This window comes from Aquarana catesbeiana, linkage group LG13 (genome assembly GCF_042186555.1).
Source record: "Aquarana catesbeiana isolate 2022-GZ linkage group LG13, ASM4218655v1, whole genome shotgun sequence".
Lineage (NCBI taxonomy): Eukaryota > Metazoa > Chordata > Amphibia > Anura > Ranidae > Aquarana > Aquarana catesbeiana.
In genome coordinates this window covers 67,846,209-67,860,020 of record NC_133336.1, presented here as the reverse complement: position 1 = coordinate 67,860,020, position 13,812 = coordinate 67,846,209, and the positions used below count along the sequence as shown (strand labels likewise).

The window sequence follows — 13,812 nt, the reverse complement described above, 5'->3', positions numbered from 1 at the left end:
TGGCCAAAATATCTCCCGCTTGGGTACCACATGCTTGACCAGACATATGTTGACCTGCCATGCAGTTCGTTGGCAAGCGTATCTAAAAGACCCACACCAAAGAACAAAGAGGATCTCTCCTTGCTCCTCATCAGCTGAGATTTCCAACCCCACTAGACCTTCAGTCCTCTCTGAGACCTGCAGTGAGAGGAATGAAGGTGTAGAATTAGGTGTGTCACAGCCAAGTACTTGTGGGCAATCTGCTTTTGGTACACCGACGTCAGATTGTACCAGGCAAATTTCCCTGCCCCAGCTGCTGCACCGCCGAAAGAAGTTTGCTCCCAGCCATCCACATGCCCAGCGGTTGAATGCTAGCTTGGCAAAATTGCTAGCACTTCAACTGCTGCCTTTTCAGTTGGTAGACTCTGCCCCCTTCCGTGAGTTTGTGGAATGTGCGGTTCCTCAGTGGCAGGTACCCAAACGCCACTTTTTCTCACGGAAGGCGATTCCGGCTCTCTACCGGCATGTGGAAGGCAATGTCCATGCCTCGCTGGACAGGGCGGTCAGCGGTAAGGTGCATATTACCGCTGACTCATGGTCCAGCAGGCATGGACAGGGACGTTACCTAAGTTTCACGGCGCATTGGGTGACTCTGCTGGCAGCTGGGAAGGATGCAGGACAAGGTGCAGTAGTGTTGGAGGTTGTTCTGCCACCACGCCTCCAAAATGCTGATTGTGACACACCTCTCTCCTCCACCCCCTCCTCTTCTTCTTCCTCCATGGCCTCTTCCTCGGAACCAGCGGTGCTCCGTAGGCGTTCAAGGGGCTACGCAAGTACGCAGGCCAAAAGATGCCATGCGGTGCTTGAGCTGGTGTGCTTGGGGGACAGGAGCCACACTGGGGCAGAGGTTCTGTCAGCTCTGCAGGGGCAGGTTCAGAGGTGGTTGACGCCACGCCAACTTAAGGCAGGAATGGTGGTTTGCGACAATGGCACCAACCTCCTCTCTGCCCTCCGACAGGGACAAATGACCCATGTGCCCTGTTTGGCTCACGTCCTTAACTTGGTGGTGCAGCGGTTCTTGGGCAGGTACCCGGGCTTACAGGATGTCCTGAGGCAGGCCAGGAAAGTCTGTGTGCATTTCCGCCGGTCATATAATGCCAGTGCTCGGCTGACGGACCTCCAAAAGGAGTTTAACCTGCCCAAGAACCGCCTAATCTGTGACATGCCCACCAGGTGGAACTCAACGTTGGCCATGCTGCAGCGGCTGCACACGCAGCAGAGGGCCATCAATGAGTACCTGTGCGACTATGGCACCAGGACAGGGTCAGGGGAGCTTGGTTTTTTTTCCCCACGCCAGTGGGCCATGATCAGGGATGCATGCACTGTCCTGTCACCATTCGAGGAGGCCACGAGGATGGTGAGCAGTGACAGTGCATGCATCAGTGACACTGTCCCCCTTGTCCACCTGTTGGAGCACACGCTGCGTGGAATAATGGACAGGGCACTTGAGGCAGAACAGAGGCAGGAAGAGGAGGACTTCCTTAGCTCTCAAGGCCCCCTTTATCCAGACAGTGTTCCTGCGTGCCCGCCGATCACACAGGAAGAGGACGAGGAGGAAGAGGAGGAGGAGGAAGATTGTGTCAGTATGGAGGTGGAGCCTGGCACTCAGCATCAGCAGCAGTCTTTAAGGGATCAGTCCCAAGAAACACATGGACTTGTACGTGGCTGGGAGGAGGTGGCTGCGGACCATGTCGTTCTTAGTGACCCAGAGGACTCCGGACCGAATGCCTCAGCAAACCTACGCTGCATGGCCTCCCTGATCCTGCAAAGCCTGCGTAAGGATCCTCGTATTCGTGGTATCAAGGAGAAGGACCAATACTGGCTGGCAACCCTCCTTGATCCACGTTACAAGGGTAAGGTTGCGGACCTTATCTTGCCATCGCAGAGGGAGCAGAGGATGAAACATCTTCGGGAGGCCTTGCAGAAAGGTCTGTGCAACGCGTTCCCAGAGACTGGGAGGTTACAAACTCCTGTTTCTGGACAACGTGTTGCTGAGGCTTCGGTCAGTCAAAGAAGGAGCGGTGGAGAAGGTGGCCGTCTGACCGATGCGTTCAGACAATTTTTTGGTCCGCAGCCCCAAGGTATGATCGGTTCCAGCAACCATCGCCAGCGTCTGTTTTACATGGTGCAGGAATACCTAGGGGCAAGATCAGACTTGGACACCTTTCCCACCGAAAATCCTCTGGGTTACTGGGTCTTGAGGATGGATCACTGGCCAGAGCTTGCACAGTATGCAATTGAGCTACTGGCCTGTCCTGCATCCAGCGTTCTTTCGGAACGCACATTCAGTGCTGCTGGAGGCGTGGTAACCGATCACAGGGTGCGTCTGTCCACCGACTCGGTCGATCGGCTGACCTTCATAAAAATGAATGAGTCTTGGATCACCACCAGCTACCAAGCACCTGATGCTGATGTAACCGAATAATTTTTTTTGAAATCTCAGATCCCTTCAAAGACTGCCTATGCTGATGCTGAGTGACTATCCCTGAGTAATTATCCTCTTCCTCCTCAATCATCACGCTGATAGCTTGTAAGAACATTTTTGGTTCTGGGCGCCACCACCAGTGCCTAAGGCCCAATTTTTCTGCCCCTGTCTAACAGGGGCGTGTAATTACAATTTTTGAAGCAATAATTTGCAGCAGGGCTCGTTCCTGCGTTCCAACTAGAGTGTCTGTGAGGGGTTGCAGTGTTGTGGCACCAGCACCAGTGCCTAAGGCCTAATTTTTCAGCTCCTGTTCAACAGGGGCATGTAATTACAATTCTTGATCTAATATTTCACAGCAGGGCCCTGTGAGGGCTTACAGTGTTGTGGCCACAGCAACACCTAAGGCCCAAATTTCTGCTGAGTATATAGGGCAGGACCCTACTTTCAAACATCTAACTTACAAACGACTCCTACTTGCAAACGGAAGGAGACAACAGGAAGTGAGATGAAATCTACCCCTAGGAAGGGAAATTCTCTCCTGTAAGAGTTAATATGGGAAAACAATTTCTCCTTTCCACTGATGCTTTCCAATCCTTGTTCCACAAAAAAACCCAAATTTTCAAAAAACATTTTTCATTGGGACAAAAAAGTGAGGTGAAATCTTCTGAAGAGGAGGAAAGACAGCAAAACAAATGTCACAGGGGTGATAACCCTTCCCTATGTTTTCCAAAAAGCTTAGAAAAGATTTTTTGGCTGGAGCTAAACACGTTAAAAATGTTCAAAATTACAAACAGATTCTACTTAACAACAAACCTACAGTCCCTGTCTTGTTTGCACCGCCTGTATACTGCTGTTCAGAGTATATAGGGCCTGGTGGCCCCACACCTTTCCTTATTTTAATTTGGGTGCGGGGTTCCCCTTAATATCCATACAAGACCCAAAGGGCCTGGTAATGGACTGGGGGGTACCCATGCCGTTTGTCTCACTGATTTTCATCCATATTGCCATGACCCGACATGACATTAAACCCGCAAGCAGTTTTAAATGAGATTTTTTCCTTTAAAAATGACATTTGGTGCAGGGACTGTTCTAAACATGGGAAACACGCGTCACTTTACAGGCATACTATAGACACCCCCCAGGTACGATATTTAAAGGAATATTTCACTTTTTTTTTTTTACTTTAAGCATCATTAAAATCACTGCTCCCGAAAAAACGGCCGTTTTTAAAAGTTTTTTTTGCATTGATACATGTCCCCTGGGGTAGGACCCGGGTCCCCAAACCCTTTTTAGGACAATACCATGCAAATTAGCCTTTAAAATGAGCACTTTTGATTTCGAACGTTCGAGTCCCATAGACGTCAATGGGGTTCTAACGTTCGTGCGAACTTTCGGTCCGTTCGCGGGTTCTGGTGCGAACCGAACCGGGGGGTGTTCGGCTCATCCCTACATAAAAGGCACCGCATTGGCATAACATGAGGTACACAACTCCCTTCGGTGTCGCAATTGGCATGAAATTTTGGGGTGAAGGTTTCCCCATTTGGTAGTAGAAAGGTTTTCCCTGTTTTAACCCATGGACAAAATGAACATTTGCCACATTGTGAGATCCCCTGTCTAGATTGTTTGTTTTGGGGTAATCGAATAATAGCTGGAAGTTAATTTGTCACCCAGGGATCTAACTCGTCTAAAGGTAATTTGTGGACAGGGACCAATGTATTTTTTGATAATAGGATCCTGCTGGAGGATCGGCCAGTGGCTACTTAGAATACCGCGCAGTTGTTTGTGTTGTTGCGAGAATCTTGTGATAAATCTCACCGGGGGAATAACATCAGCTGTTTTTTTCTTTTTGTATAGTAAGGAGTTTCTAGACTGCCGTATAGCTTTATTATAAGCACTGCGTAACAGCGTTTTAGTATATCCCCTCGCTAATAGTCTGATGCGAAGCGCATCCGCTTGAGATTTAAATTCCTCCGTATGAGAACAATTGTGACGCAATCTTAAGTATTGTGCGTAAGGGATGCTTTTGATGAGCGGCCTAGGATGGGCACTGTTAGCGTGTAACAGGGTATTCCCTGTGGTCTCCTTCCTATAAAGGGTGGAAGCTAGGCAGTTCTCATTGTCTTTGAAAATGGTTAAGACCAGAAAAGTTATCCGTTGAGGGTTAGTGGAGACCGTAAATTTGAGATTAAGACAATTATGATTGATGGTTTGAATGAATCTATCAAGTAATTCCTGGGTGCCTGTCCATACCAGAAAAATGTCATCAATGTAATGTCGCCAGATGAGGGCGTGGTCAGTAAAGAAGGTTAGAGAGTCATCTGAAAAAATGTTACGTTCCCACCCCCCCAGGTACAAATTGGCGTAGGCCGGTGCACAGCAAGTGCCCATGGCCACGCCTTGTACCTGGAGGAAGTGGGAACCTTTAAAACAGAAGTAATTATGGGTAAGCACAAATCTCAGTAACTCCAAAATGAACTCGCAATATTCCCAGCTGTAGTGGTCCTGCTCTCATAGAAAGGTGCGAGCCATCCCGATGCCCTGCTCGTGAGGGATGCTAGAGTATAGAGACTCAACATCCAAGGTCACGAGGAGGGCATCGGGAGGGACAGGCAGCCCCTCTATTTGTTGTAGGGGATCTAATGTGTTGTTGTAGGACGGTAAGCCCAACACATGTGGCATAAGGACAAAGTCTACGAGGCGGCTAGCATTCTCTGTCAGAGAACCAATTCCGGAAATAATAGGGCGGCCTGGCAGCATCGTACAGTGCTTGTGGATTTTTGGTAAGGCGTAGAATGTGGCCTCTCTTGGTTTCTTAATATTGAGATAGGTTTTATTGATCAAGACACGTATAACTTTCTGGTAGGCTGCTCCAATAATACCTAGATATTCCTGTTTGATTTCCGAAATCCGGGTCTCTGATAGCTGATAGCATTGTTTGTTTTGTAAAATCCTCATGACCATAGACTCATAATAAGTCTTCATGAGGACAATATTCCCACCCTTGTCTGAGGCCTTAATCTCCAGGTCTGGGTGGTTTTGTAAGGATTCAATGGCTCGTATTTGGGAGCGAGTGAGATTCCCCGGGTTCGATACGGTAGTCATTTGTTTGATGTCATTAATGGTTGCCATTAGAAATGCCCATATATGGGGGTTGGTGGTTAATTCCGGGAACCGCTGAGACCTGGGCTTGAATTTTTTGATCGTAGGTGTAGATTTGGTAGACGCCACCGCATCTTGAATCGGTAAGGAATTGTTAACTACTTGTGATGACTCATTTTCTTCAAGTAGAAGCATTAGATCCCGGAGGGCTCGAAAGTCCTCCATGGAAAAGTGCTTCACTTGTTCTGAGATGGATTTGTCTTGTTTCGATTGTACGACTTCCCTATCAAATAGGAACTTGTAGGTTAGATTACCTGAGAATAGATAGACATCTTTAATCGTTTCGTATTTATCGATGTTTGCGGAGGGGCAAAAGCTCAGCCCATATTTGAGGACATCAAGGGTTTCGTCCTCAAAGTGGTAGGGGGTTAAATTTATAACATCCAGACCCGATGTTATGTCAAGGCTTTCGTGTCCATCGATGACTGAAAATTTAACTGTGTAGTGTTAGGTTGGATATGTGCATCCAATGTGCTCTGTCTGGTGTGGGAGGGACGTTGTGTAAGAGGTGGAAATGTGATTTGAGAGCTAGGTCCTTGGGATTGTACTAAGTCAATGGGGGTAGTATTACTTCGGCCTATCTCAGTATGGCCTGGAATATTCGTTTGTGAAGTATTATGTGTCTGTGCTTGAGTGCTCAAAATTTGAATGGCTTGTAAAGCTGTGGTGCCTAAATATTTAGGTTGTAATGGTGGTCTCTCATTCTGTTGTGTTGTGTGTTTTTGGGGATGGGGTGATAAGTTAGTGTCTAAGTTAGGGGGGGCGTTTTTTGGAGGAGGGTGTATAGGAGCCTCCCCCGTAATCCCGTTTTCGTGCTCCTGAGTTGTTGCGGGGGTTAGTGGTGTTCTTAGGGCCTTGTCTGGGAAAGGAGGAGGTGGATCTGAATGAGGAATCTGATTCAGTAACCTTGTCCGTAGCCCTGTCATTGGTATTTGTGTTGGTTGCACGACGATAGTTTCTAGAGCCTTTTGTTTGTGCCGGGTTGTGCCAATGGCATGCAAAGCCTTCAGAGAAGGCCAGTCGGTCCTTACATAACTTATTTTGTTTTTTATAGATAATATCCCTAGTAATCCTAGTTACATAGTCTTTGATTTCTTGAACCCGTTTGGGGAATAACGCATGGTCCCGAATGTTCTCATTGAAAGTTTGCAATAGAGTAATTTCCTGATCCAGGGTATTTAGTTCCATTTGATAGTGAGAGATCAGGAGTTTTATAAGTTCCGAACTACATTGGGTTAGTATACTCTGCCATGCGAGTTTCAATTCTGGGGATATTACTTGGAAAGATGGGTGTAATTGAATCCTTAAGCCAAGGGGATTGATGTTCTCCCACACATATTTCTGTAGGAACTCTGTGTGCCAATGTAAATTGGATTTCTTTTTAAGGAAACGTTTTAATTTTGCTATGTATTGGTTTATACCCACTTCCTGTTCAGTATCTGTGTTAGTTAGTTTGGATCTCCGTCATATACCCCAGCCAGCCCGGACCAACAAATTCCATGCAGATCCAAAGCCCTTTTAGACTTGGTGAAGGAGATCCTTGCCTGGGCTGAACACAGGGTGGTCTCATTGTCAGCGGTCCATATAAAGGGCACGAACAACCAGGAAGCAGACTTCCTCTGTCACCAACCTGTCAGACAGGGAGAATGGGAACTGAACCCCAAAGTATTTCAGGTACTAGTTCAGAAGTTCGGCTGCCCAGAGATGGACCTCTTTGCCTATCGTAAGAACAGAATGGTAGATGGTTTTTCTCCCTCTTTCAGGAAAGAGTCAGAGGGCCTGGATGCCCTAGCACAGAGCTAGAACATCCAGTTGGCTTATGCCCTCTGGCACGGATTTTGCCAGTCATTCAGAAACTCAGCCAGTCTTCAAGCCTATTCCTCCTAGTGGCCAAGGGGGCTTGGTTTGCAACCTTGAAGGTGCTGTCAGTAGCGCCTCCCTGGAAGCTCCCGGACCTTCTCTCTCAGGGTCCAGTGCTGCACCCCAGACCAGAGTTTTTTCATCTGACAGCCTGGTTAGTAAGCGCCAGATCCTCAGAGGTAAAGGTTGCTCAGAGTGATGGACACTCTCCTCTTGAGCAGGAAGCTGGTAACACAGAAAATAGACTTTTTAAGGTATGGAAAATCTTTTGTACTTGGTGTAAACGAAAACAAATTGTTTCCACCTCTGTTCCTGTAATTCTGGAGTTTCTTCAGGATGGAGTGGACAAGGGTGTGGCTGTCAATACTCTTCGAGTACAAAAGGCAGCTCTTCTGTTTTTCTTGACGCTAGAATAGCAAAGGAACCTTTAAAAGATTTTTGGTGACCAGAGATAGGGCTACCCCTATTAGAAAAGATCTTTTCTAACAAGGGATCTAGCGGCTTTATCTAGGTACCCCTTTGAACCTTTAGAAGTTTCATTAACATTTTTTGACCATAAAGTTAGCCTTCCTCCTAGTGAATACTACAGCTAGAAGGGTAGGGGATTTACAGGGTCTATCAATTTAAGAACCCTTTTTGTTGATCCTACCAGATGGGCTCACCCTCAGGCCAGATCCATTGTATCTGCCCAAGGTGTCATCAGAATTCCATAGGACACAGGTAAGAACCCTAAGAATGAGGGGGAAAATAAATTTAATTGTTTTAGATGTCAGGAGATGCCTCCTCACTTATCCACAGAGGGTAAAATAATTTAGGAGATCTAATCCTCTTAATCCTCTTTTCTGGACCAAGGTAAGGACTTCAAGCTTCAAAACCTTCAGTCTTTAGGTAGATAAAGCAAGCCATTACTGTAGCGTTTGAGAGCTCAGACATACCTGCACCAGCAAAGTTGAAAGCACGCTCAACTAGAGACCTAGCCACCTCCTGTGCCTAAAAATTCGTAGCGCAACCACCTGGTCCAACCAAGACACCTTTCTGAAACACTACCGAGTGGAGGTTCTTTCGCAGTAAGACCTAGCTTTCGGTCAAAGTGTTACGGGCAGTGGTCCCAGCCTAAGGTAGGCCTGTGGATTACTTTATTATCCTCTCCATTTTTTGCCATCCTGGAAAGTGAGATGAGAAAACTGACAGATTTACCAGTAACTGTGTTTCTACGAACCTTCCAGGATGGCAGGCCTACTTGCCGCCCTGTTTAAGGGTGGAGGAGAATGTGTATACGTTAGGTGGTAAGTGCCGAAGTGATTAAAGACGCCTTATGAATTGGTTGAGAGAATTAATTTACAACAACTGAGGGACAAGGGGTAAGGTTGGGCCTTTTAAATGACTGTGATTTGATTGTGTTTCCTGTAGAGGAGCATATCCTCTCATGTGTTGCTGTCCTGGAAGGTTTGTAGAAACACTGACGGTAAGTCTAATCGCCAGTTTTTCTAATCCTGCGAAAAAAGACCACTGACAAATGCTTACAGTAGCAGGGTTGAATAGACAGAGGTGGCTGGTGTTAACTCGAGATATAACTCGTTCCTAAGCCATAAATGGTCAACTAAAACTCCTAGGCATTGGGGTTTTGCACCTGTTATAGGGAATTAAGCCTGCCATTGTTTCTATTTGGCATGCAGTAGATGCATGAGTAGCTGTATGCACACAATGCAACTCTGTAAATTGATTCACTAGAAGCATGTATGTTTTGAGATATTTGAAAACATTAGTACCAACATTTCTGTCCGAATAAAACAATCGGTTATGTGCTTCCTCAAACTGATGTGGTTTATGAAGACAGGTTTTACACTGGAAAAAAACAAAAAAACAAACTCCAAATAAAACTTAGTTTTCACATAGTGGAGAAGGGATGGAACCTCCTGTGAGGTTTTGTTGCTGCCTACCTCCTATTGTACAATACCCTCGCTTTCTGTTTTGACATGCATATCACAGTACAAAATGTGGTTGGGGGGGGTTAATTCTCCCCAACAGTGGGACCTGGCAATGAAAATGTGGCATTTCCCTATTCTAGGCAAAATGAAAATCTAGGTGACCTTAACCTATTGCAACTTCTAAGCACCAGACGCCCATCAACTGTACACATAGTGGGGTTTTTTGGGTGTTAAGAGGCTACCATGATCATGTAGGGTGAAAAGGTACTGTTCAGTGCTTCCATTATTAAATGGCTAATTCTGATTGTTCTCTTTTGTAGGTGCTAAAGAACGTTCTGAAATCTATGAAGCATTTGAAAATATATATCCAATCCTAAAAAGTTTTAAGAAGCAATAAGTGCCTCATTCAAGGCAATTCTTGTTTTTGTATGTTATTTATGTATATAGTTAAAAAAAAATAAAATGCGTGCTTTGTAATTTCTTAGACCTTCTCTCCTCCTTTTTGTTTTTTTGTTTTTTGGAGCAAGAGATCTCAATGGACTTGTATGTATTAAAGACAAATATGATCATAGGTACAGTCCTTGTATATCTACAGAACAGTGCTTTCCATTAAAATAAAATGTAAATGCATCTAAAAAACTGTTTTGTAAACGCATGTAAAAACTGTTTAAAGTATAGGGACATTGACACAACTGTTTGCTGACAGCTTTGTGACCCCTCCACTTGCCGCCCCCCCCCCCCCCCCCCCAAAAAAAATAATTCTGCCAAAAATGGGTCAATAGAAAATTCTGCATGCAAAATGCTTCCAGTGTTGGATGCTTGATCCAGTACCGTGGTTCCTAAAACCATCCACATACAGACCAAAGTTCTTTTGATAAGCCAGGACCCACATGCACCCCTTTTGAGTAACTTCAGACCAGGCTCATAATGGTTAATGTAACTTTTACTGAAGAAATATGGCACAACAGTTCAATATGAACAATGTCTATCTTCTAATCCTAACCATGGTAGTGTGCTGGTCCAGGGATGCCTCGTGAGTCCCTTATGGCATTGTCCATGGCTGGATATCCAAAAAAGATCCAAAAACCCTGGTGCCTTCTGCAGCACCAAACTATTTCCACTTAAAGTTAATACTGGAACCCTCTGGACCTCAGACGTCCCACTTTTTATAATACTAATGGGCTGGCTAGAACCAAATAATCCGGAACAGAGCTTGCAACATTTATCCCTTTCCCCAACCTGGGCCAGTCGCTGATTCACAATGTTTAAACCCAGTTCAACCTGCCTACAGACATACTAAAAGAATCTTCAGAGTGGAACGCCACTAACGAGGGTAAACATTCTGCAGGAACTACTTTATGGCAAGCACTAGCACACATCTTTTAGTTAAAGTAGTATTAACACAAAAGCAAACCTTTAATTATATTGCAGCTTGTATTAGAAAGGTGTAGACGTGGCACTATTTTCTAAATATAGGGTCAAAATATGAATGTGACATAAATATAGAAAGAATGTAGAAATTGGAGTTAAGTGGTGGTAAAAATTTGTTGGAGATCTGCCCTGCAGTTGAGTTAAATAATGATTAGAGAAAAAACATTTTGTAATCGGTGAGACAGGCCTTGTGGTCAAAAAAGAAATGCGGAACTTTTTGTGCTACACCCTCTGCCTATACAGATCAGAGGTTCAGGTGGGGTGTGCAGTGGGGTAAGCCTTTATGGTGGTGGAAAAAAGTGTGTTTAGAGAAAAACCTAAATTGTGAATGTGTTACACCCTCTGCCTAATAAAGAATAATTCCCAATATATATTTTGACAAAATAAAAGTGCAAAAACAAACAAATGGCCAAATGTATCTGACTTGATGTGTTACACCCTCTGGGGTACGCAAACTAATTAGCTGCAATGTGTGCTAACATACATAAAATAGAGGGTAAAGGACCTCTATTCCTGTGTATGTGAAGTGCCCAATGTGGTTAATCCTATCTCACAAAAGCCAATACAAAAAACATATATTCACCGTAAATAAAAAAAAAAATATGAAATAGGATTACAAATGAAAAAGTGGACAAAATTAAATAAAGAACTATGAAATACCAATGTAAATAAAGATAAATATAAATATGAAAATAAAAATAAGCTCTGTGTTGATCCAAAAAAGCCAACCAAAAATATATAAAAAAAATGTGTAAAGAAAATGTATAAAAAGAAATTCACTCAATGCATGATTTGCAATAAGTCCATTGAACAAAGTGACAAGTGCTCAAAATAGTGTCCAGTGCTTCATCAAAATTGGTGCTGATTATTCATTTATGTGACAGTAGTGCCGAGTGATGTTATCTGTATTTGATAATATGATTGCCCTCACCAGATCCCTTTACCCCCCCCCCCCCCCCCAGGGGTATAGTGCCTTCACAGTGTAAGCCACTGTGCAGCTCTCTGGGGTCCTGTGGGCAATCTGAGGATCGTTTTGCTGATTTTCCACCAAGACGTTACATGTAGAAGAAAGGGGGGCCCATAGCGTAATATTGCTTGGAAGAGGTTTTATTTCCAAAGAATATAATAGATATAAATATATATATAAACTGCGCTAAACAAAGGTTATGTGTGTTGAGGTGGATAAATATTGTGATCTATCACACAAAACAAAAAAGTAAAAAATTGTCAAAATACACAAATCAAAAATGAATAAAGTCCAAATTTCCCACGTGGTAGGTATTCAGTATAAATGTGAAATGCTGATCCAAATGAGCTATGATTGCTCTTACCAGATCTCCAAAGAAATGTGCGGATGGCAAAAAAACCCTTGCCGGGGCCTCTGGGGTGTTAGACCAATCAGCACCGTCCGTGGTTAGATCAAAATCCCCTCAATGGATACAGGATAAAAGCAAACACAAGAAAAAAAGAAGACTGGCCATAGTGTAGTATATTAAATACTGGACATGGACATACGAACATACCAATCACCCAGGTGTGCACATATAAACAACCAAAAAAACAGGGGGGGAGGGAAGTGAAAAACCCCACCACCGTGGCTGTAGATTGTGCTTACCGACTCACGGTGATACACAGGCTTTTAATAGGATGGGAGCTGACATATAGCTGGCAAGAAGCACCTTGATAAGTCCTCATTACACGAAGTCCACAACGTCAGTATACCACCCAGAATAGAATAATAAACTCTCCATGGTGAAGTACGTTTTAAAAGAAAATTTAATAAACAAAGTATTGCACTTACATAATAAAAGCACTTAATATCGCATCAGTAAATATCGCCGGCCGGCATACAAGCATGGAAGCGAAGCTCGTCCTACTTCCTGGTCTCGTGGTAGCGTCGCTGCGTGCGACGCTACCACGAGACCAGGAAGTAGGACGAGCTTCGCTTCCATGCTTGTATGCCGGCCGGCGATATTTACTGATGCGATATTAAGTGCTTTTATTATGTAAGTGCAATACTTTGTTTATTAAATTTTCTTTTAAAACGTACTTCACCATGGAGAGTTTATTATTCTATTCTGGGTGGTATACTGACGTTGTGGACTTCGTGTAATGAGGACTTATCAAGGTGCTTCTTGCCAGCTATATGTCAGCTCCCATCCTATTAAAAGCCTGTGTATCACCGTGAGTCGGTAAGCACAATCTACAGCCACGGTGGTGGGGTTTTTCACTTCCCTCCCCCCCTGTTTTTTTGGTTGTTTATATGTGCACACCTGGGTGATTGGTATGTTCGTATGTCCATGTCCAGTATTTAATATACTACACTATGGCCAGTCTTCTTTTTTTCTTGTGTTTGCTTTTATCCTGTATCCATTGAGGGGATTTTGATCTAACCACGGACGGTGCTGATTGGTCTAACACCCCAGAGGCCCTGGCAAGGGTTTTTTTTGCCATCCGCACATTTCTTTGGAGATCTGGTAAGAGCAATCATAGCTCATTTGGATCAGCATTTCACATTTATACTGAATACCTACCACGTGGGAAATTTGGACTTTATTCATTTTTGATTTGTGTATTTTGACAATTTTTTACTTTTTTGTTTTGTGTGATAGATCACAATATTTATCCACCTCAACACACATAACCTTTGTTTAGCGCAGTTTATATATATATTTTTTTCTGCTTTTGGTGTTGTCGCACTGTTTACTGCTGCTTATCCTTTTGTGCTTCTAGCGCGGAACTTTTTTTGCTTACAATATAATAGATATACTCGCATTTCAACCAGTTTTAACATGCATAAATTTAAAAATGGAGCCGGTGCTATGTAAACAAACAAGGCACCGCTCTAGACCGGAAGTGACGCAAGGACGCCCTACACATTTCGTCATCAAGACGTCATCTGGAGCGTCATATTGCACCTTACCAATTTTTAGATGTGATGGCTGCATTTTTCTTCTTTAGGCTTGCTTG

General features: G+C 44.2%; 1 protein-coding gene across 1 annotated transcript in view; it reads left to right on the top strand.

The window, feature by feature from the left end:
• Nucleotides 1-9,808, top strand: part of TBPL2 (TATA-box binding protein like 2) — a 59,274-nt gene extending 49,466 nt beyond the window's left edge. Inside the window, exon 7 of the mRNA XM_073608933.1 lies at nt 9,732-9,808. Coding sequence (XP_073465034.1) covers nt 9,732-9,808 — 77 coding nt within the window. The remainder of the gene's footprint in view (nt 1-9,731) is intronic.
• The last annotated feature ends 4,004 nt before the right edge of the window (nt 9,809-13,812 follow it).